This window comes from Periplaneta americana, chromosome 6 (assembly GCF_040183065.1).
Source record: "Periplaneta americana isolate PAMFEO1 chromosome 6, P.americana_PAMFEO1_priV1, whole genome shotgun sequence".
NCBI classification, from domain to species: domain Eukaryota; kingdom Metazoa; phylum Arthropoda; class Insecta; order Blattodea; family Blattidae; genus Periplaneta; species Periplaneta americana.
In genome coordinates, this window is record NC_091122.1 from 954,845 (window position 1) to 980,752 (window position 25,908).

Genomic DNA, 25,908 nt, shown 5'->3' on the forward strand with positions numbered 1-25,908 from the left:
TATAACAGTATGTACGTGGAAATGTTTTTAAAATAATAAATTCTAGCTCATGATTTTAAGTGGTCGTTTCAATGGGAGGTTATATTGGAAAGATGATCACAAATGGATAATTTACTGCAAGATACAAGAACTGAATATAAGTGAGTGTTCCGTTGAAAGTGAAAGTGGAAATTTCGTTTTACAAGAGCTAAGTAGGCGTAATATTTATTTTAGAAATTATTTGAAAGCTACAGAATATGAAGAATAGACCTGTAACCATAGAAATCAACTGCGAATGGTGAGTGGCCAGGTTTCATTAATAATTGAAAGGAAGTAAAAATTATTTTCTTCTTATCATCCTGTTTTCAATATTTAAATTTAAGCACCTTTCTCTTCCTTGTTATTTCGTGAGAGATTACTTCATACTATCACGTAAGCTAATTTTTTTTGTACAGATAATAAAAATTACATACATAAGTAGGCTATTTGAATACTGACGATACAAACTTCATATACATACCTCATCAGGTATATTCAAGAAGACATCTAATGTACTGTAACCAGCACATGATTAAAATACTGATCAGATGTCCAACAGTTTCTTACTGCACTCTTCACTTCAAAAGTTTGGCACATAGTTAATGAAAATCTTGATCAGGAAATCATTCATAAAAAAGTTAAATGTACACGTTTAAAACTTTCCTATAACATAGGGCATCCTCATTGTTACTTTTAAGTTTTAGAAATGTACGCTTATAACTGTATCACAATCTGAAATAATCATAATATTTATAACACGAGGGTCCTTGTAGATAGTCAGTTCCAGTGTTCTATATGTAATTAAGAAATAGCCCAGTTTATTGCACTTTCAGCACTTTTCTATTTAGGGGCTTCTGATTAAGTTTCCTAATCACTTCGTATTTACTGGAAATATCTTTGGCAATATTGTCCAGTAGTGGCTTCACAAGTTTTCCCAAAAGAAAGAGGAACATTTCCTCATCTTTACATGTGTCGCACTTCAGTTCTTGCGAAAATCTTGGCTTCAGAAAAGAATACTACAGCGTTTACTATTACTATGCTCAATAGATTAATCAGTAGGCCTATAGAAATGTTTTCACCACTGCAAGAAAAAATCGTGTAATAATTATACTTCTCAATTATTGTGACGTTCGTATTTTTTTAAAAGAGAGGGAAAAGTTACGCCTTCTTGCAAATGCTTAATTATGAATTCAAGGAAATTAAAGATAATGCAGTACCTTAATTAGTTGCAATGTCTTATTTAATAACAATATTAATAATATTAGGTGAAAAGGGTAGGCTATAGTGCGTATATGTAAGATGTCAAGTTAATTTATTTCCGGAAATGTTTGGTGTATGAACTGAAGTACAGAGCAGACAGTCCCTCAGTTTATATGTAATATGTTTTAATATCAAGAATGACAGCCTTTTATTGTAATATAATTGAGGCGTAGAAGTTTGCAAATTACGTCTATTGTCCATAAAATATTGTACGAAGCATTTAATAAGCAATGATGAGTCCTTTAAATGTCCCAAATGTCAATGTCTTTTAAGTGTTCTGCTATGAATATATAGGGCAGAACAGCGCTCCGAGCGGCGGAATTGGCATTACGAGGGAACCACTTCAGACTCGTTTTACAAGCTCTATGCGCCAGCTTGTGTAATCTCGTAAGCAACGGGTGCCACTTTGCCTGTCGTTACCCTCTGCTGTCACCGTATCTTTTTCTCGTCATTACACGTCATGGCCTCGTTTTATTCTTGTTTACCATCAACTTGCACTTGCTCTGCATTAGAGGAATCATAGTGGCCATGACCAAATTTAACATGGCGGAATAGATCAATATTAAAGTCTGGTATACTACATTTTCAAGGATTTTTGTTGTATTTATAGTCAATTTTGGTGTTCTGTATATATCGAAGGACTGATAAGAAATGAGATGGCACAAATACCTTCTTTGCCTTTTTCTGGTATTTTTCGGTGCCCAAGGATTAGGTGATCCTTATAAAATATTAGGTGTGCTAAGATCGGCTACTCTGCAGGAGATACGAAAAGCATACAAACAACTAGCAAAGGAATGGTGAGTATTATCTCAATTTAATATTTTTTAAAACGTTAAATATGCTCACATTTATAGAAGCAAAGTTTCTGGAGTTGTACCTTCCACATATCATGCAGAACACATGCAATGATATGGACTATGTATTGTTCATAAGGAAAAGACGTACAGCCAAAATTAGCTTTGCCTTTGCAATGAGATGCTGTAAAATCCAGTTTGTACCTTGTATTTCCTATAGTGACTAGGGACTGTAAAGTATAAGCGTCTGGTACGTAAATATTTTTCGGCTACAGTCGACATGTTACGTCCAATGCGACGTAAAGCTTGCACAAGAGTCAACTCGTACTTCCTAACAGGTTAATATTCCAGATCACCATGTTAATGAAGTTACACATGTTTGATTATGTGTATATTAAGAAAACGGACGCGAAACGTGTAGTGTAGTAGTTCATCTGCTTGATAAATAGAGCTAAAAGTAACTTCATCTCTCTTTTTGCACAATTCACGTTTAGTACAGTATTGTTTGTGTCAAATTTATGTCTGATGTACCGTATATTTTATTTATTTTCGCTAAAATTTCATGCGGACGTAGTGAGATGTTCGAGTAAATTATGAAGAAACTATTTGCAATAGTCGCATGCTGCGTGTTATGCATCACAAGGGTTCCATTCATTTCTGTTCTTTGAAAGAAATACGTTCACGCCAAATGTTGAATTATCGTCCTATGAGCAAGAGATCCTTGAGCAGACCATTAAAACGTTTGCAACAGACCATAATGAACCACTAGGCCCAATACATGGAAGGATGATGATGATGATGAAGAAGAAGATGAAGATTATGAAGTACTGGCAAGAAATTTGAGTTTTGCTGGTGTCACAGTATAACAAACTGTATTTCACTCAAATCAAATATTGGTTGGTTGTTGTAATTATTAAGCGGATACGAATTAAGACTTTTAAATCTCAAGAAGATTTCGTTAAGGAAGACTTAAATGAGTGCGCAGAGAAAAGGGGCGGTATAACAAGTACAAGATGAAGTAAATAAGTCGGATCTATCTGCTAGTCGAGAGGATTCATTTCGTTGAAAACTCCAGTCAATGGCTGCTCTCCCTGTGAACATCTAGACTTGCAAATGTTATTGTCTTTTACTTATATAAAGGTTACTACTGAAGAAATGAACTTGGCAATATCAGAATTACACATTTCTGCTACAGGAAAAGATGAAATCCATAACAGTATATTATTAAATTTCTCTGATAAAATTAGGCAAGAAATTCTCCATCTCTTCAATAATAATTGGAAAACAGGCTTTTATCCTAAAACTTGGAAAAATTCAATTGTAATTCTTATTCTCAAACCAGGTAAAGACAAATTGGACCTTAAATCACATAGACCGATATCTTTAACACCCTGCATTTCTAAATTACTGGAATGGATTGTTCACAGAAGATTAACTTGGAGACTTGAAACTTTCAATCTTTTAAGCCCATATCAGTTTGGCATTAGACCATCATGTGGCACAACTGAAGCTCTTATTATATTTTGCTGAAGAAATTTTATAAAGGTTTCACAGAAAAGAAGAGCACATTAGCTGTAATGTAGACTTTGAAGCTGCTTTTGATAATACTCCTCACAGATCCATTTTATTACAATCTATAAAACTTGGAATCAAAGGCATAATGCTAAGATTTCTACATTCTTTTCTTAATGAAAGAATAGGACTAATTCAAACCTCAGTAAATAGTCATTTATTTTAATCCAAAAAAATTACAGGTGTTACACCTCAAGGTTCTATTTCAAGCCCAAATTTATTTAATATAATGTTACATGACTTACCTGATGTTGTTCCACCTGAGGTAAAAATAAGTATCATCTAGGCCCATGCAGATGATGTTACAATATGGGCTATGGACAACAATCCAAATGAATCATTAAGAGTTATACAAACAGCTGTAAATAATATCAGTAATTGGGCATGCAAATGGAATCTATCTATCTCACAATCAAAAACTGAATATACTGTCTTCACAATAAGATACAGCTTAAAAACTATAAACCTCACATTTATACGAATAATCAAGAAATTCAGTACAATCCAACCCCTAAGATCCTAGAATTAATTTTTATGAAAAACTTTTATTGAAAACACATTTAACCAATGTTGCTTCGGAGTGTCTACCACAGTTAAATCTCTTGAAGATCATAACTAGTAAGGAATGGGGATCAGATATCACGACAATGCGTCTGTTTTATAATACTTATATACGATCAAAAGTGACCTATGGATGTGAAATATAGCTAGGGAGGAGCATCAGGAACTCATCTACAAAAAATTTCTGTTCTTCAAAATTCAGCCTTAAAGTTATGCCTAGGAGCACCAAAGCCCACATAAACTGTTGCCCTAGAAATTGAATGTAATATTCAACCAATCAGACACTGTATTACAAAAGGATCTAAAAATACATTTAAAATTGCAAACCTTATCCAGATCTCAGATGTTCTTCAAACTGTCAGATAATATCCTGTGTAATTTCTACAAAATAAACAAAGAAGAAATACCAATCTATATCACAGACACACTCATTGGTAAAACTCCAGTTGTGAAGAAATTCCTCCATGGAAATGGGTAATTCCAGAACATAGCATACAAATTTCTGGAAATCATTCCAAAAATGAGCCTCCATACATTCTTAAGTTAGATACCATGGAACTACCCTGCAGCACATACAAGGATGGATCTCTAAACCATAATAATGGGACATCAGGAGCTGAGTGTTATATTCCAAAATATCAAGAAAGTTACTTCATACCATGTTCATCCTCCTCCAGTCTTGACACTGAATTGCTAGCTATTGATGCTGCTCTTCAGAGTGTTACTCAAATTTCTGAAAAATCTATTTGCATACTTACCGACTCCAATGGGGCTATATTTAATATAATTAAATATGTACCAAACCTATACGCACATAGAATTATTCCAATTCAGAAACACCTAAGCAAACTAAAAAAAAACTCCAAAATAAAATAACATTTCAATGGATACCTAGTCATTGTGGTATACCTGGAAACGAGAAAGTTGATAACATTGCAAAAGAGGCAACATATTTGCAACCAAGACCTCTTCAAGTGATATCTCTATCCAGTGCTTTTGCTTCAGTAAAGTCTCATTTCATAAACTTATGGATCAACAATTGGCTCTCTTCTGACAAAGGAAAAATTTTACAGTCTGTACAAAAGAAACCAAATGACCTGGAAATGTACAAAAACTTGCCCAGACATGTTCAAACATTTTTAACAAGAGCCAGAACAGGTCACATTGTCACTCAATTGTACCTACACTGATTTCACCTTTCTGATAATCCTACTTGTCTGTGGTGTAATAATCATGATGAAGATCTGGAACACATTCTTCTATACTGTCCACAGAAGAAGTAAATTATAATCATCAGTACCAGTTGCAGAAGACACAGCCCTGCAGTATACATTGACTACACCCCATCTCTGGATACTAGCAACAGGCATCTATAATGAACACCGATCAAAATATCCCTCTTTTCTTATAAGAAACAAGAACTGAATAGAGTACAGTGGACTTTATGTTGTCAGCAAACAGCTGGATACATTAAGAAGATTAGAAGAGACTGTGTTCCTTCCACCAGCTTACCCAGTGAGGGGCTGTCTGTACAGACGAAGATAAGGAGCAGACTGCAGAGAGTGCCGCAATCACGTAACAGACTTTAATTGAAGAGGTGGAATCCAAGCTGGTCTGAGTCAAGAGAAACTGATAAAACAAATTCGACGCTCCTTGTGCCTGCATGTTCTTTCAAATGGATCTAAGTCAAGACTTAGGAGGATCTGTTAAGTAAACTTATACAGTTATATATGGACTTGCAAAGGAAAATTAAAACGTGAATAAAACACGTTAAAAAAACTGTTGGAGTCCACCTCTTCAATTGTTTCTGTATGAGCGTCCATTAATACTATTATCAGTACTTGAACTGCACTTATGTTCATGTAGACAAAAAACTGCTATTAAAGCAACATGAGAATTGTTACAGTAAGGAACACTCTGAATTCTCACAGCATTATTATTTTGTATTAACAATCCTGTTTCCTTGGCTTCAGAGCCATTCTTCTCGTTATCGTCCACATGCTAGTGGTTCCTGCATTGGCAGGTGGATAAGTATGGCTGGCGAAAACTAAGTTATGTAACTTCGATGTTTAATATGTGGTGTTGCCTGCTACTCAATCAGTGTTCGTTTGAGAATTACTGAGCTTGATGGTTAGTCCATAAGTGCTGGGTCATAGTGTCCCCCTCCCAAAATGGAATTTAAATTAAAAAAAAAAAAAGCTGCCGTCCTTGCCTTACTTTGACTTGTCTTCGTGACACATCGATGGTAACGTGCTGATGAAAACTTACAGAATGTGTGGGTTCTGACTTGCCTGAAAGTAATGCACTTACCGGAACACAAACAAGATTTCTCGAGTTTCTTAGAAAAAGAAAGAAAATCGGAAATCCATTGTTTTATGTAGCCCTATATGAAGGTCATAGTAACAACTTCTTTCCTTCTGATAATGCAGCAGCACAAATTAAATATGTACATGTTATTACTTCTTAATGTTACCACCAGATTGTATATGTGTACCGGTACTGTTGATGGAGTTGAGGTGGGCGGGAGTGAAAAAAACCACGCATTATAAGTATCTGACTTTATTTCTGATGTAACCACAGAGTACAGTTGTGTAAATCTGGAACTACACAATATAGCTAACAAGGCACCAGTATATGCTTTTAACTCCTAAAAGGTGGTCAGGTTGTTCATTGTTTTATTGCCATCGAGTCAACCTGGGTGACACAGTCGGTAAAGTGCTGACCTGTGCCTGAGGTTGCGGGTTCGATTCCAGCTCAGGTCGATGACATTTAAGTGTGCTTAAATGCTACAGGCTCATATCAGTAGATTTACTGGCATGTAAAAGAACTCGTACGGGACAAAATTCCAGCACACCAGCGATGCTGATATAGCTTCGGCAGTTGCGAGCATCGTTAAATAAAACATAATTTTAATTCATTGTCATCAAAGTGAAGGTGGCACATACCATGAGCTGCATCACCTTTTTCTGATCTCACTGTTAGCAAAGTATTTAACAGTAGAATTAATATCATTTGTACATGGATTGAAGTTGGAAAAATAGGAAGGATGTTGTAAGACTTCACAGAAAGTTCTGAACAGTGTCTGCTGTGTGAGCTGTAGCATTGTGGCATTATCAAATGGTTTGTGTTGAGATGAATGTGAACACCTTAACTTCATAGTGAGTGCTGATTGTGGATGCTGCAATTTGGAAAAGTGTCGTTTTAATTTCTGTTCATATGCCCTTTGAATGATGTGGCAGCAGCTCTTGCGCATTTTTAAGTGCTGACGTAAAATGAGGCAGTGTGGAGACCCAGGAATCCCTGTACACTCAGTCTGCATTCCTGCTGCGATGTATGTCAGCAACTGACACCTGTTCACTATACCGACCATTCCATGGTGAGGCTTCTTGTGGCTTTGTGTACATATTAGAAGCAAAGAACAGTGATTTTCACACAGCTTTACCGACCTCTATTTTTGAACTGACATTAACATTAACAAACTGTCTACTGGTAACGAAAGTAACCAAAAAGTAATTAATTTAAGCAATTGGTAACGAAATTAACAGAATGTAACGAATTTAAAACACTCGAATGATCTTGGGTAACGAAATTACACGTGTTGTTCTGTTTCACTTAATCTTGGTGCCACTGTCAGCCATTACATATTACAGTCTAGAAGACTGGGAAAGTAGTTGGCTGCGGGTCCATTGAACTGATAACTTAAGAAACAAATCTGATGACAGATCATAAGATGACTGAAATGCAATCAGTGTTTTTTTCATCGTGTCTATAAGTAGTTATTAGGTTGTGGTAACTAAAAACTTGCTAATTTTTGTTTCACATTTTCGGTAGACATCCGCATTAAGAAATACATTCTACACACTTTAAACTATATAATGGATTTTCATTCTTCTTGCCTCTTTGGGGTGGAAGGTTAGTTGTCACGACACACGTGTATGTATTTATTTATGACTTGTACAAAGACTCGTCCACACCTGTAGAGTAACGGTCAGCGCGTCTGGCTGCGAAACCAGGTGGCCCGGGTTCGAATCCCGGTCGGGGCAAGTTACCTGGTTGAGGTTTTTCCCGGGGTTTTCCCTCAACCCAATACGAGCAAATGCTGGGTAACTTTGGTGCTGGACCCCGGACTCATTTCACCGGCATTATCACCTTCATCTCATTCAGACGCTAAATAACCTAGATGTTGATACAGCGTCGTAAAATAACCCAATAATAATAATAATAATAATAATAATAATAATAATACAAAGACTCATGACTCTGATGCTGATGTGATCTAATACAGAATTTGCTTGTCAAGTCAGAAGTGCTGAAGTCCATGTCGCCTGTTCTTGTTTGCGAGAGTAACAAGAGCCATGGCATTAGTATTAGTAATGAACCGAAGTGTCGTCTTATCGTTTGCAGGCATCCTGACAAGAACAGAGACCCGGCAGCTGAGAATCGGTTTGTGGAGATCAATCAGGCTTATGAGGTGAGTTGTGAGCGAGACATCCTAGCAACCAACAACCGCTTGTAAGGCACAGAAAATAAGTGGCAGGTTTTCCATCACTGCTTTTTTCTGTTATGTTATCTCACCAATTATTCATAGTCTATTTAAGCTGCAACCCTCGAAAATTGTAGGCATTTCCTACCTGCCAGACATGGTTGTTGTAAGGGGCAGAGAGAAAATTTTATTATTTAACATTTAGTTTAAACCATGTTACTTATTAGGTCAGTTTACATTCTAATTTTTCCACTTTCTTTATTTTGCTTCCTCTTTCCCCTCCCCCCTTCGGTCAAATCCAGAATGGCAAGGACCATTTTCAAAGGTTGAAAACTGTATCCATGATTCATAAAACCCTTAGGATTCGCATCATACTTTGTACAAGAACCCAAGGCATCTTATGGCAGTTCAGTTCTTTTCTTCTGATATTCATTCCAAGAGTGGGGTTAATTTCATTTCAAAAAGGAGTTCTTCATGTAGTAGTTTACAGTAATATTTTCTTTTGCTCTATGTGTATATTTAAGTACCGTGGAATTATTGCCCCTATGCCAGGGATATTTACCAGCAGTCTGTGCCTAGTGCAGTGAATGTGTTTGTTGCAGCTGCTGACAGACCCAGAGCGTCGAAAACACTTCGACACGTTTGGGGTGGCGATGGAGGAGGGCTCGCAGTTTCGCAAGAAGGAAGATTACAGCCAGTACCGGCGATTTGACCCACTGGACGAGCTGTTCGGCACGCAGGCGGGGGGCTACAAGTTTCGCTTCCAGGACCGCGATATAACCCTCTTCCACAAGCTGCGTGTGAGCACGAGGTGAGACCTCATAAAGATATCCTCATTGTTGTGCCTGAAAGTCTGTGGATTCGATTAGGAGCTAACTCTCATAGAGGCATCCGCATATAAAATATATAATTGAAAATAAATTTTGAGAGCCACAGCAAGGCAGATGTCAGTTCCAGCTGCGAAATCTTACTTATCCTGCGTTGATTAAGTAGGCAAGTGTAAATATTCCCTTCAAGCTCTCAGAACCCAACTATACTGTTTTCACTGTAAGAAAAATCCTAATGTAAACACAAGCACGTGGCTGTCATACCCGTGATTGGCTCCCAGTCAAAACACTCACATGACGCAGGAGAATATAGTTCGTATTTGGAAACCATAATCTTGTATTATTTGAAAATAAAAAATCGAATTCTAGTTGTTAAATACGATGAAACATATAACTTCACTCATATGTAAAACTCTATGTAAAAGAAAAGCTACTTTTATATTTTGTTATGTACTATGAACGCAGATGAATACCAACAGTAATACCGAGGTAGTCTTTTCTTGTAACAAGCTGGCGATACTTGAGCTCGTCATTGTTCACATAACCACGTGGTACTGAAGTATGGTTTCTGCATCCTCGGTGTGTGTGGTTATTAAACATAAGAGTGGAAACCCTCTCAAAAACGGAGAAAAAGAAATAGTTTTAAATGTATATAATAAGTTAAGTGAGTTTTAATTACAATAATTATAAAGTAAATGTTTCCTAAGCAAACGAATGCATAGTAGTGAGGTTAGGCCTACTTGACGAGTAACGGGAAATGTTTAACATGAAACAGAATGTACATCAGTAGGCGGGAACACGTACTGAGAATCTATGGCGCCAAACAGTGGCCAATGAAGCCTCACTTCAGTCACGTGCTATTGTTTACATTAGGATTTTTCTTACAGCGAAAAGATTATAGTAGGTTGATCCTGTGCTTCACGTATAGCTCGAAGCAAGGTGGTAATGAAAGAACTGTGTGTTTCAGGGCATATGAGAACAAGTTGGTGCCAAAGAGCTACGAGGTGCCGTATTTGATAATGTTCTACTCAGATTGGTGCTTTGCGTGTCTGCAAGTCGAGCCGATTTGGCGCAGGGTCATTGAGGAGCTGGAGCCCATCGGGTTCGGCATTGCAACAGTCCATGCAGAGAACGAGCCCTTGCTGGCCCGGAAGATCGGCATTCATTCTCTGCCGTGTCTGGTTGTCCTCATGGATGGCAAAGCCAGTGTGTATAAGGAGACATTGTACAGCGTCCAGAAAGTTGTGGGTAAGTGCGCTGTTCACTTCGAGTAATGGCCTGTTGCCCCTTATTTCCCCCACTTTATAATATTCATTATATCATGGTAGTAGAGGGACAGTTTCCTCTGTACTGTAAGCTCTCACGTGACATACAAGAATTAGAACTGTGATTATTATGCCAGAAATTGATTCATTACAAAAACACGTCTTAACATCAAACTTCGAAAGTGACTGAAGGCTACCACAACTCTCCCAGTATTGCGTAAATTTCGCCATATCTTTATTTCCACCTAGGCAATGATACATATTTAAAAAAAAAAAACCATCGTCAAATTCTTTAAGTTTCAAGACCTTAATTAACACTCCCTAGGTTAAAAGTAGTTTACATCCAAAATAATGGGTTATCTAATCCTAGTTAACTTAAAGATTTTATTAAATCTTAACAAACATGAGAATACATTCCATTGAGATTTAAGAAATTACAAAAAGGTGGAAGGTGGAGATCTCTTGTACAAATTAAAGAAGTTTTGAAAATGAGCTGTACTCTGTGGTCCACAGAATTTGTGCGGGGCAGGTTCCCCTACAGACTGGTTCAGCCCGTCACAGATGACGGCGTGGATGCATTCTTGAATGGCTGGATAGACAACAGAGTCCGGGCACTGATTTTTGAAAGGCAGGAATCCATCAGACTGCGCTACCTGCTCATGGCTTTCTACTACCGAGATCGGGTCGCCTTTGGGTGAGTGATGATGGTACAATGTTGATACCTTTGGTAATGCTTTCACAGTTTAAAGCACATTTTTCTTGTAAATGTCCGCATTTATGTTGGTTCTTTTTTTGCATGGTACTTAGTATAGTCCTGAAACATGAAGTAAAATTTGTCATAAGCACTCAGCCCTGAAAGAAGTCTTCATTTTCATTTTCAGGTTTGTGCAGCTCAATTCTCCACACACTGAGAACATCCAAAAGAAATTTAAGGTTCCACTGGATATTGAAACACTTCTGCTTTTCAACGAGAATATAAACCGGTCCGTTGCCAGCCTGAGTATGGCTGACATGCCCATCAAGACGATGCAGGACATCATCAACAGTAACAAGTATCTCGTGCTGCCCAGGCTCTCTTCTCAGGTGTGTAGGCTCATTGATAGTGGGTTGAGAGGATATTGCTGAAGATGATTCTGATTATTTCTTGCTTAAGACTGCACAATGGACAAAGTATATATATTACACGGTGAATCTTTCAAGTGACTGCGCCCATGATTCGACATAACTTTGGGAAAATATGTGATATCTTTCTCTGTTCTCTCAATAAGACCATTGCTTTTATCTAGAAATAAAACAAGACTAGTGTTTACTGTTGTCTAAATGAATATATTGGATAAACAACATGGATGCATATGCGACTACTTGTCAACTCTCCACTAACTGTTGATCCTACATTGTTATTGGATTGTGCAGGGAATGTTTGATGCATTGTGTCCGCCGGAGCGGGCGCCCCCTCGCAAGCGTTTGTGCGTGGTGTTGGTGTCCGAAAACACGCCGTACCACGATGAGCCACGACAGGCCCTGCGGGAGTTCGCTCAGGAGGCACCCTACAGTGCCGAGAGGGTGCGCTTCACATACATCTTCCAGGAAAGGCAGACGGAGTTTGTCAGTGCTCTGGCCAACGGCAAGTAGAAAAAGTTTTCATTTGAGCATAAAATTGCCGACTTTAATCTGTGAATCATCTAAGGAAATAGAATTCAGAGGACGCCACAGTGTTCATCAGCCTTCTGCTCGTCTACCTGGCTTTATTGTTAGAGTCGAGCATTGGATTACTTTGTGCCTGTGTCGTGAAACAGGGAGGCAGCAACCAACTCACTAGTTGCCAGATCGTTGTATTATATTTGCAGGAATAGAGAAACTGTTCACGTGACAAGCAAGTCCAGTAATGGAGGACGAGCACAAGTAAAGCTGAGGGTCCTGGATTATTGATTTATAGCCTTTCAGCTGAGAGAAACAGACAAAATTATAGTCGCGTCGCTGTTATTTCCAGCGTGACTCCTCCTCTTTGCTTACACCCTAGAAAGTTAAGGCTTTATAAAGTCTAGGTAGGTATTATCGTTCGCCATTTTTGTTCTTTAGTTGCCGAGCTAGCAGACGAGAAATCTATTTCCCATACCGTTAAACATTATGTCGTAGCTCCTATGATAATAAATCGACTCTCATAGGAACTGCGACATAATAATGTTTAACAGTGCAACAAATAGTGTCTTCCTGTGCTTTCTTTTAACGCAAAAGAAAGAACCAAAATGGCGGGCGATTATATTCATTATATTTTATCGAGCTTTAGGTAGTGCATAACGTCATCACCAGTGATTGACAAGACTCACATGTTTGAATGTAGCTGACCTGCAACGTGATTGGCTGCTGGAAATAAGAGCAATGCGACTTTACTTGGCCATTCCTCGCATATACATACTAGGTGTCCGAGAAGGCCATGTATTAAATTCAATGGGTGGTAGAAGAGGCCAAAAACATTTTTTTTGTCAGACAACTTACTGTCGGCATTGTGCTTTTGGCCTGCTAGATGGCATTAGAATCGGGAGTGCTGTTTGTTCAGCTGGTTGGTCCTGTCTTACTTCCAGCCTGTCTCAATAGCAAAACCTACGTGTACCTCCCCTGTACTGGAAGAGGTTCCCTTGATGGTAAGGGAGTGTATGTGGCTGCAGCATGATAGCAACCCACCACATTTCACACATAATGTTCGTGCGTTCCTGGTCAATGTCTCTCCAGACAGTTGGATTGGGTGTAGCAGACCCATTGCTTGGCCATCAAGATCTCCTGACCTCACCAGCCTAGAGTAGTTCTTATGGGTCAGTGTATGTCACTCCTGTGAATGAGGAGGACTTTGGCTGCAGCTGACTCAGTATGTGCTATCCTTGCTCTGTTCAGAGTTCAGTGATTCACTTTGAGCACCCTCTCTAACTGTGCACAGGGTGGGCAGGTAACAGCTGCATCCACCACGATGACATGCTTTATGTGATGCAACTCTAATGCCGTCTAAGGGGTAAAGACACGATGCTGACCCTAAGTTGCCTGACAAAAATATTTGTTTTGGCCCCTTCTACTATCCGTAAAATTTAATGCATGTTGTGGTGGATTTGAACTGCAGGGGAGGGGAGCCCGGCGGAGCCACTGCTGCATGTGGTGATCATCTGGAGACGGGACAACAACCACATCAAGTACGAGTGGCTTCCACACATGTGGCACGGGGCGAAGAGCCATGAGTGGAATGAGACGCGGGACCGTTTGGAATCAACCATCCAGCGACTACTGCACGCAACAGAAGCGCTTTCATGCGAAGCAGTGATCAAGGAGCTGATCGACGAGCACGCGCAAGGCATCATGTCGAAGATCCTGGCCAAGCTGCTGCAGGCTGCCGACAACATCACCAAGGACCAGCTGCTGCCTGTGCTGTCCATCATGGCGACCATTCTCTTCATTGTGGCGGGCGGCTACGTCCTCTCTTACATAGTGTGAGTTGCCATACATTAATGGATGTGAGGGCAAGTTGTGCTGCAGCACTGATTTAAAGTGCATAAACAGCCAGATTCTGTATGCTGGACTAGCCACAAATATCTGCTGTCCCCATGGTGAAGTATAGTGAAGCCAGTTTTTGTATCACTTTGTGTAGATCTTTTCATGCCCCGCAACTTTTGTCTCAAATATTTAAAGCAATGTAACTTTCAACGTTTGTTTTTTGAACATTTGTTAGAAACATTCACCGCAAATCATTTCATTTAATTATAATTAGAGGTCCGTGAAATTCACGAGATGCGATTGTGATTGATTTTGCAGATTTTTATCACCATTTATTTATATTTCTTCTAACCCCAAAAAACGCACTTTTGAATTGCGAGTAATGCGACTTTGCATACAAGGACTATTCAGAAATGAACTTTCGATTGGCTACAAAAAAAACACAAACAATATTACAAACTATTTATTGCCTGGAAAATGCTCCTGGATAGTGACACTATTTTTCAACATAGTCGTCATATAAATTCAAGCACTTGTCATAGCGTGGGATTAGCTTGTGTATTCCTTCTTCATAAAAGGACGCCATCTGTGTACTCAGCCAGGTTTTCACTCCGTCATGAGCTCCTCGTTGTCATTGAAGCGCCGAGTGGCTAACCAGTTCTTCATCTTGAGAAAGAGGTGGTAATTGCTCGGCGCCAAGTCTGGACTGTAGGGAGATGATCGAAAGTTTCCCATGTGTACTTGTCCAATAAAGCCTTTGTGCGAGCAGCATTCTGGGGCCTCGCATTGTCATGGAGAAGAATGGCACCCTTGGAGAGCAATCCGCGGTGTTTGTTTTGGATTGCTCTCCGAAGCTTCTTTAGCATTTCACAATAAATATCTGCTGTTATTGTGGTCCCAGGCACCATAAACTCTATCAACAATACTCCTTTTTGATCCCAAAAAACTGTAGCCATCATCTTTCGGTTCGAGAATGTTTGTTTGAATATTTTAGGCTTATTCGGGGATTGGGTGTGCATCCACTGCGTTGACTGTTCTTTGGTCTCAGCATTCACGAACTGTACCCATTTCTCATCTCCAGTCACGAATCTGTCCAGAAATTGATCACCATCATTGTGGTAACACTGAAGGAACATTAAGGCCGAGGTCATTCTCTGAGCTTTATGCTGGTCAGTGAGATTTTTCGGCACCCATTGTGCACAAAATTTGTGGAAACCTAACCTTGCCATAACAGTTTCATAGAGACTTGCCCATGAAATTTGTGGGAAATTTTCAGAGTTAAGAAATTGTGAAACGACATCTTTCATGCACAGTTTGTTCAATTTGTTGAACGAGTTCATCAGTCTCAATTGAATGTCATCCTTGACTGCCCTCATTGTACACATCTTCGTGCCCATTCTTAAATTTTCTGCATCAGTCCTGTACAGCACTATGACTTGTAATGTTGCCATAAACATGGCACAATCGACTGTGAATCTCAGCAGCATTAACTCCTGCGTGAAGAAATCGAATAACTGAACGGACCTCACAACTCGTGAGACGAGTAATAATCACGTCCATTATCAACAGCTGTTTCTCACAGACTACTGAACGGGAAATGAGTGCATGATGCGTGGGAGCATTATTACGTCTTTACTTGTGGCTGACATGCAAGCACCATCTTCCTGCAACGATCTAACAATCCATAGGCTGCAAAACGGTATTTGTCGAATACAGGGGGGAGAGCCATTAATCCTTCCCATTGAAGGCTTTAAGGAGCCAACCTGGACAAATACCCGATGTCCCATCCCTACCTTCCCGTGGTGCAGCTGTTAGTAAGCATAATTTTACGAGCTGAACTAAAGGGAGGGGCTACTCATCAATTAGCACTGGTCAGCTTGATGAGTTAATGACTGAATTTGGTATAATTTTCCTCTGTTCAATACCTAATTCTCTCTTTACCCTTTCCTATCCAGTCCTCTGACTGAACTCTTACTTTCTTCGACCCCGACAGTATTAGAGCATTCGAGGCCTAGGGGTTCATTTCACTTTCCTTCCTCCTCTTTCTACTTTTCTGTTCCTAGTGCTGACCTGCTATGGCACTAAAATCGTCCTCCAGTGGCTTAAGGAGGGAAAGCTGGTGATCAACAAGATCTCCCAGCTAGGTCCAATGGACCCATCGACCAACAGCAGGTGTGGTCCTCCAGACATTCTGGGGGTTGTGTGTGAATGAAGTAGCCACCAAAACGTTAAGATATGGTGTTCACTTAAATCGGCTACAACTTGCCATTTTCATATATTGGAGTGCAAGAAGTCAAATGACTTTATTGTCAAATGCCTGGCATTAGAAAACAACAACAACATAGTCGACAGTCGGAAGTTGATTTCTGAATAGCCCTCGTAATAACACGAAAGAAACGTAATTCAAGTTTTTAAAGAAATTCCAGCAATACTTGTTTTATTTACGAAATTGTAAGAGTAGAGTAATTTAAATGATACTGTCATACTTCAATTTTTTTTTCCTTTCTAAGTGGTATATTTTGTTCCGCCATTTTGTCAACAAATGAATGCAGCTGTGTATTAAAACTCTGTATAAATAATATTGTAAACACTGATGCTGAAAATACTGCATATACCACTCTTATCATGTTTAATATCTTAAGACAGGATTATAAAACTTCCTTATACATAATTTTAAAATAACACCACCAAATTGATATCAACACCGAAATCTTAGAATTTTAAAATGAATTTTCCTTTAAAATAAAACCACTTTCACGTGATTCTAACTGCAGTTTCTTATTTAAGTAAAACGTCAAGACGAAAATTAGTAGTTCTGGTTTTTTGCCATCTCGTATTGTCCATAAATATTGAATAAGCTGAAGTGTGTGCAGAGAAACGAGGAAACTCCCTACACAGATGACTTATAAGAGATGCTAGACGTGTATTCTCATAGCTATATTTTGTGTTGGCTTTCAGACGCATGGAAGAAGAGAGCATCAAGAAGCAGCAGTTCACCAATGCCCAGAACGTGGCGGAGGAGAGCGTGCCATCCAATGATAACAACAACAGGAAGGCCAAAGCGGCCGTGCCTCAGCTGAGGCTGCTGCATGAGCTGCGCGCTGAGACATACAACGGAATGGTGCGCATGCTGAAGCCAGGCTGCCGCACCATCGTGGTGCTGGTGGACAACCAGTCCAAGACCAAGCTGCTGCCAGACTTCCACAGGATTGTGTGGCCCTATCGCAAGTATGGACGATCAAAATTATATGTGACTACTGCAGTGGGGGGGGGGGGGGATTGTTGTTAACCAATGCTGAGTTCTTGGCAATAAAGCCATTAACTCCCTTGCTCTCATGCAGTGGCTTAGAGAGGGCTGGATCACATATATAACAGATTGGCATGTGGAAGAGAACTGCCAGGATCGCCACCGTTGATTGGGAATGACTGCTAGATGGAAGCACAGTTGTTCCATGCAATTCAAATGAGAGTTGTAATCTGACTTCTTATGCACCAGCTAGATGGCAGCATAGTGAAATTGATTAAAGTTGTTACCGTCAAAGCCTATAAGTTTAGCAGTCTATTACAGTATGTATGTGATCTGGGATATCACTGAAGTTGATTCTGATCCATTTGTTCCTGAAGATTGCACAATGGACAAAGTGGTGAAGAAATAATTCCAATTTTGTTCAAGTGTTTTGACAAACAGTCATGCCCTGAATATAATAATCGAAAGGATGCAGATGCACTTTTCCTTGAATTATATTTTCTTGCACATTGAGACACACCCATCTTTTATTATCTGAAATTTCGTGGAAATGGTATTATATTATATCTTGATATTTTGAGTTAAATAATCTTTTAACTGTTAGGAATGTTAAAGTTGTAAATATTACTTCTCTTGTTATTGCTAGCAAGGCAGCCAGCAGCTTCATTACCAGGTAATCCACAGTGTGCTGGTACATATTGAAAAGCTATCCTTTTGTTAAGCTTCATCAGATGACACGTAATTTTCCAACACATTGTTTGTCATAGCAGTAATAGCTGCTTTAGAATCACTGAATGTAACAGCTGTTGAAAATAAGAGATTCAGTACAAGAGATTCCATATTCCATATTTTATGACCGTCACACATAGCAATCAGTACTCTTCAGACATCCTTACATGCATTGTCTGTTTTCTGACTGACGCTTACCAAGACTGAATTTTTTCTTTAAGGCCTATTCATAATCCGCCTCCTTTGGTTCTTCTAAATCACTGGTCGACAGCATTTGCTGAAATGGGTAGAGTGCATGGAGGGTAAGGAACTCTGCTCCGTTGTGCACAAGGGATAGAGAGACAGGATAACCGCCAGCAGCCAGGGCTGTGTCTTGTCTGCGGGTAAGAGACGCTAGCCCGAGAGTGCAGTGTTCTGATGACCACTGTTCTAAATGAACAAGTTACATGACTATCCGGTCAAGAAGCTGTAAAATATCTGGGCATGTTATTAGATTTCCATATAACTTGCATTGTTATGCTAGTGTCTTCCAGAACGGAAATTATACCCTTTGGTTAATAGACGTCCACAAATTGGATTGAATTGTTCAATGTTACTTGCTTGTACGACCTCTTTTAACTTACGCAGTGCCAGTGTGGGGACAGCAAATAAAACTCACATGCATCGCCTACAAGTTTCTGTGATCAACAACAAACGCCACGTGGTTTGTGAAAAATCAGCAGCTGCATCAAGAAATGGGAATTATTCCACTAGAACAGTACATCCATTCAGTGTCAAAATCTTTCTTCAACAAACTTCCTGGCGTTCCTGGAGCTGTGACATATAACATTGGAGCAAGATCTTGTCAGTCATCTAGATTTAAAAGGAAACTATCTCAACATCTTTCTCAGTAACATGATTCTTCATAAATTTTAATCACAACACAAAAACTTCAGTATCGTATTTCTATCATTTATATATTCCTCAGATTTTACAGAAATTATTAATTAATTTAAAAATAAATTTAATTAGAGGGGCCTTTACAACCAACCTCATTATGCTCCTGTATATGAGATATTACATAATTTAACAATGGCCAGTGTAGCAAGTTTGCTGGTAGACTAATAAATTAATTTAAAAAAAAGTTTGGAAACCAGTGCACTACAATATAAGAGATATACTGTACAGGTAAAAATATCGGAGCACCATAGTATTTGTGTACACAGTAGTTGTCTAAAATTGTAAGTTTCGAAAATACTACTTGTGAAAAAATATACCTCCAAAATGGGAATTTTCTGTTGTTGCAGTGATTTATTCACAGTATTTCATCACTGATGAAGTTTGTGAACTATGACGAGTTCTTTAAGAAACTACAAGAGCTATGTACATTGTCTGACAGTGATTTTTGTAACTCTGACATATGTGGAGTTGAACTAAGAATGAATATCGGATTTATATTAGGTAATTTTGTTAGGTGTATGTAGCATTAAAATTTTTTTGACACTAGTTTGATAAATATTTAGTCGGTGGGCCTGTGTTGACCATGACTTGGCTTCAGAATTAGATTGTTCATGTCTTATAAATTAATTTAAGATAAAATTATTCACTTTTGTAATAATCATTCCATGCAGGAATAAGACTCTGATGTTTGGCCACATGTCGCTGGAGCGGGGGTTAGACTGGTACAAATGCCTGCTCACTCTAAGCCTGCCTGAGCCACGGGACCTCAACATCAACCCCCGCAACTGCATCGGCACGGTGTTGTCACTCAATGGGCATCGCCGTTACTTCTGCATGTACCATGCCAAGCACCCTGAGTGTATCAAGGGCAAGGGGTCGAAGGTAAGCTCTACCATCCCACCTGTACTCTCAGATCAACCTGACAAATGGTGGAATACTGCACCTCTGTTTGCTTGCAGCGGATGGTCAAGATGACGAAGCATTTCAGCAACGCAGTGGACGGCACAAATGGGGCATTCATGGGGTTTGACACCAGCGAGTCTGATGACACCGAGACGTCGGATCTCGAGCAAGGAAGTCGTCTGCTGGATGATGTAAGTAGCACATGAATGCCATTCAGTTGTTATGGAATAGTGATGGGCGAAGTTGTTCTTTTCCCGGAACAGTTCCGACGGTTCCGGTTCCGAAAAAATACTATGTTCCAAATAACAGTTCCGAAATAACAGTCACCAGTGGTGATGAGTCGGAGTCGTTGAGTCGTTCAAACGAACGGTACAGTACCCTCTTCACCATAGACAAATAACACCATGCAGCTCACACTGGAGCACTCATAGGCATGACATAGTACACATTCTTATCTATAGATGGCACTGCAATGCACATTCGAATCGATTTTGGAAAATTGCTGTGCATGCGGACAGAACTCAAAAGCTTAATGTAAGTAATTACACAGCTGTTGACTACAAGGACAGAATACAACACTTTGTTTTCGTACATAAAGTTATAAAGACATGGTAGCCAACTAAAAAAAAATAACATAACATTTAAAACATATGGTATGTAATTTCTGTTCTCTCTATTACATAATAAAAAAAACAAATCACTAATTTTTATTTTTACTTTTCTTAATGCACAGTTATAATAATAATAATAATAATAATAATAATAATAAATATTACAATTTCATAAATAAAAAAGATATATATTGGCAGTACTGAAACCTGGAAACCCCGCAGTGGGTTAGTAAAATGTTGGAATCGCATCTTTACCAAAGTGTAATTTAAACTTCGCATTAAACCTCGCTCTCCAAATCAGTACTTATATGGGTAGCTTCCAACAAATAATGCTACAACATTTTTGTCGTTCTTTGATAACAGAGAAGATAGCACAAAAACTTGTGCTTGTCAGACTTAACCTCAACAAACGACATACAGACATTGTAACTAAACCACTCATTACCATTTACGACTTTAACCTTTGTATAGAATCAGCTGATCAATGAATTAATAATAGTATGCGTACTTTATGACTTTGTAGAATGTTTATAAAACAGAATTAGTCAACTAATGGTGAAATAAACCATAAAGCGGGAATCAATATTACAGATTATTGAATAGTTACTATAACATTACAGATGATTGGCCAGTCTTACAAATGTTGATATTAAAGTTCGCGCCACCGCAAGGATTTCAATGTCCATGCGCCCCCCTCCAACCACGTGAGAGTTTCAAGTACAGTGTAACTGCAGCTGTCGTTGGTTCATCGGAACAAGCTCCGACGTTCCGACTGTTATCTCGGAGTCGGAACATACCTTGTGCAACGCGGTACTGCGAGCCCGCAACAGCTGTGCAAGTGAGCAGCTCGGAGTCGGAACACTGTTATTTCGGAACAGGAGGTTCCGACCTACTGTTCATTTTTGCAACAGTTCCGAGGGAGTCGGAACATACCTTGTGCCACGCGGTACTGCGAGCCCGCAACAGTTGGCAAGTGAGCAGCTCGGAGTCGGAACACTGTTATTTCGGAACAGGAGGTTCCGACCTACTGTTCATTTTTGCAACAGTTCCGAGGGAGTCGGAACATACCTTGTGCCACGCGGTACTGCGAGCCCGCAACAGTTGGCAAGTGAGCAGCTCGGAGTCGGAACACTGTTATTTCGGAACAGGAGGTTCCGACCTACTGTTCATTTTTGCAACAGTTCCGAGACCGGAACAGTTCCAAAATAACTGTTGTGTTATTTTTTACCCATCTCTATTATGGAATATGAGTGACAGGGTTTATGAACTGTGCTGCTGAAATCATTTCTGCCTCTTGTAGCAGTATAGAAAATTAAGAAATAATAAAAGTACATCAAGATCAGCAGCAGAAGCAGTAATAATGACGTTACTAGCAGCAATTGACTAGAGCAAATGCATGTTTTATATAAGCTTGTTACACTTCTCAAACTTCGCAAATATTCGTTTTATGACATCAATTCTAATAACCATACTTTTTCCATGCATGTTTCCATGTTTTCGCCTTTTTTTTTGGGACTAAATTCATGCATAATGCATATTTTGAAGATTTTAGATTTAATAGCACAAATTTTGACTTTTATATTGCATGTTATGTCCTTTTTTCTGCAAGATTTAAAGCATATATTATGTTAACTTGCATAATAGTGCCTTTTGTGAATGTTGCTTCGTATAATCTGTTATTTCCACATTATTTGTCTATTGACAAAAAAAAAAAAATAAAAGAAAGCTACCGGCAATATGGTTTCATGGCAACAGGAGAACATAAGCTTGAAACGGTGGAATCGAAAAGGTGTACTGGTATGGCCGTCAAATTACTTCATCTCTTTTTCCGGTGTGTTTATCAGCTGTTTGTTCGTATTATTACGAATTGTTGTGAATATTTCAAAAGTGTGGTCAAGTTCAGCAGGTGTTATTTTTTTATAAATAAGCTAATATTCTGTTCGGCTGAACTGTAGGATATGTCCGTTGATATGTCCCCTATGCTTTAACATATGAAGGTGTGCCAACATCCTTCTTTATAAACGAAAGAATGTGGAAATGAAGTGTTCAGGCCATGTCACTCCCATAACACTTCCAATAAATATACAGTGAAATGTACATGGATATAATAATCTGTTAGTACTACTGTTACCTTCACATCCATTCTAAACTGTTTACATATGGCCGAAACTGATGATAGCAATTGAATATTTGGCGGTATTTCGCAGAGGATATGGGTCGTAGAAGGTGTAGTTTGACATATCCGTCGCACCGATTTCAAGCGTATTGCTTGGATCACTCCCTCCTTTCTTTTTATCCTCTCACATCCTACCTGACCATCTTTGGACTTTCCAACTCCCAACTCTCGCTCATTACAAGCCGGAGTCACAATATTGAAAGAAAGAAAGGCGGAAGGAGCTTGTAAACTGCAATCTAGTATACTTTTGTGTCGAATTGTCAAGTGTTGCTATAACTCATGTTGGAAGTGTAAGGAGAGATCTTGTGTCAAAATGGATTGAGGAAAAGGAATTCCTAAATATGCAGTTTATTGTGATTGTTGTAATAAAGACGTAAACACTTTATGATTCAATGAAAAACATTGTTGCATGTAGTGAAAATACAACTAAGTTAATGTAAGCATTTGTTTATTTTGGGGCGCACGATAGCATGGCTGTTAAGGTGTAATGCTGCAAAGTCGGAAGGATGCAGATTCAATTCCCGATGGGGTCATGGTCATATAGAAATGCAAGACTTACAACTTGGCCTCGCTTTTTCCCAAATTTCTTCACTTAAGTGGACACACATCACTTCTTGTGACGTAGAAAAATCATTTTCTGTGTTCAAGAATGTTCTTCAGACAAACACATGAGCATAAGTGAAGAAAATTGTGAGAAATTAGATGTAGCGCATTGTTTAAAAAGAAATAAAAATGTAACAATGTAGAAATCAATTTTGTTAGTGCATATTTTTACTATTTTTAGTGAATTGAATCTGCATCGCTTCATTAAGCATGTTTTGTCATGTCAGTGCTTGCAGCATGCATGTTTCAAGATTTGATAGTGCATGGAAATACAGGCTCTAATTATGAACCCTTCAGTTGAATAAGCGGATATAACTTTGCTTCAACAGAGACCTTAAATCAATATAACTAGTTCTCAAAGAACAGGAAACATAGTAATCTTATCCGACTCCAGTACAACAGCTACGAATCACAGTCCCAACACAAGAGGTAAGAACCCGAATAAAAATCTTGAACATTACTACAATGGATCCCTTCCCACATAGGATTGATGGGAAATGAGGTAGCAGACTTAATGGGGAAAAAGGAAGCAAGCATGATTGAACACGTCTTCAGGTTCAACAGAATGCAGCGTGTGCCTTGCCATCACCAAACAAGCAAGATTATAAGAGGGATGATGGAAATCACCATTAGACAATATAGCATGGTGACAACTGTTCTGAGGGATAATGGCATAAATGATTGTCTAGTTAGAGATAAGCATTACATACAGCCGTTGGTAGTTTGTAATACAGTAGTTGCTCTTTGACAGGCCTCCCTGACTGCCAAGTACAGCAACGTGGTGTTCCAAGGAAACCTGCTGGACGGGCTGCCCAACTGGCTCGACCGCTTGTTCGAGGGCACGACACATCGGTACTACATCAACTACTGGCCAGACTTTGCTTCGAAGTAATTTTATCTTATCATGATACCCCATTTTATTTATTTTGTTTGTAACCATTGCAGAAGTGTCACTGCACTGATGTGCTTGTGTCATACAAACTACATAATATACCAAAGAATGTGAAGAGAACAAGAACTGCATTGTAAATAACATGTCTGCATGTTCGACTCTTATTTTATATGATCCCATGTCATTGGTTGTGAAAGTGAGCCGTTGTGATTTTCAGAGTGCTTTCTTTTCTTTTTTTACCACTTGTTCATTTTTTATTGAAATGTTAAGTTAATTTTTTCTTTATTTTTAAGTGTCTTTTGTAAAATTTCAACCTCGATCTAGTCATATTTTAAAGAACGAATTCTGACTAAAGACAATCCAGTACAGAGTAGTTTGAGTAGAGTAGGTGTAGTGATACCGGGGTGAGGCTTCACTCCGGTCCTTCTGTTACTGTTATACTGCACGGTGTACTCTTCCTCAGCTATTGAATTATGCCTTGGAACAGGGCTTCTAGGAATGATAGTGCAGTGCACTGACAAAGTATATATTGATAAAATTTCTAATCTGCAGGTCAAGCAGAGTATTATGTAGGTTTTAGATTTTAAAGAATAGAATGTTACTCAGCCTTGGAATTTCTAAAAAGCCTGAAATTTTTTTAAGTGCCATAAGAGAACTGTACAGCTTTCAGCAAAATCAGCCAGCACACATTTTGTGCTGCAGAGCACAGGTGATTGCGACATTCAGATGTGTGCTGACTGGTTCGTGTAGAGTGTGTTGTAGTGGAGTCTGAACTTCTTATAGTTGGGATCAACTCGCAGGGCGCATTGTGTTACACTGTATTCATATTCTCTTAGTATTAACTTCTTCCAAAACGTCACAACATAAGGTTGTACGACATGTTAAAACTTAATGTCAGAATATTTGTCATTAATGCTAAGTTCACAATTTATAGATCGAGAATTAAAATTGCTTTGGGATTTATGTCCCGAGTTTTTTTTCTATGATGGGAAGGATAGCTGTCTGCTTCCCCTTCACTAATAATTCCGAAGCAGTTTTAATTTTTTTACGGAGTGTGAACCCTGAACATAGATTTGTTATGAAGTGGATTGGGTGAAAAAAAAGTCTGAAATCTGTCATATTTGAATGGAACACAGTATTGTTTCAGTTATTTTAACATGGCAGAAAATATTATTTTTCAAGTCCATTTTTATTACTTTTTTGTGGATAGCTTTCCTAAAAAAAGTTGTGATGAATGGTAAATACTGAAGCTTAAATAGAAAATGTTGAAGTACTGACATATACTTTTGGATGTTACATGTGAGTAAACTCCACTTGCGAAAGTGTAATGGGGGGGAAAGGGCAAATTTTGCACGATATCCTTATTCATTTTCGGCAAAGAAAATTACCTTCACTGTTATGTTTGAATTCCACATTTTCTAAATACACATTAATTTTAGCAATAGTAAAACTACAGTATCTGCCAAGTAAACCAGTTCTTTAGAGGATGACATTTTTTTTTTTTACAAGTTCACACAAAAATTTAGCTTCACAGTAATTGGAATGGAGATG

General features: G+C 38.7%; 1 protein-coding gene across 1 annotated transcript; it reads left to right on the plus strand.

The window, feature by feature from the left end:
• Positions 1-1,747: 1,747 nt before the first annotated feature.
• l(3)80Fg (dnaJ homolog subfamily C member 16 l(3)80Fg) lies at positions 1,748-24,508 on the plus strand. The gene is made up of 12 exons (XM_069827244.1): positions 1,748-2,075; positions 8,610-8,676; positions 9,291-9,499; positions 10,483-10,763; positions 11,294-11,474; positions 11,662-11,863; positions 12,194-12,404; positions 13,890-14,253; positions 17,216-17,485; positions 19,844-20,054; positions 20,132-20,266; positions 24,217-24,508. The coding sequence occupies exons 1-12, from the start codon at positions 1,930-1,932 to the stop codon at positions 24,355-24,357; spliced, it is 2,418 nt and encodes an 805-aa protein (XP_069683345.1). The 5' UTR covers positions 1,748-1,929; the 3' UTR covers positions 24,358-24,508.
• Positions 24,509-25,908: the final 1,400 nt, after the last annotated feature.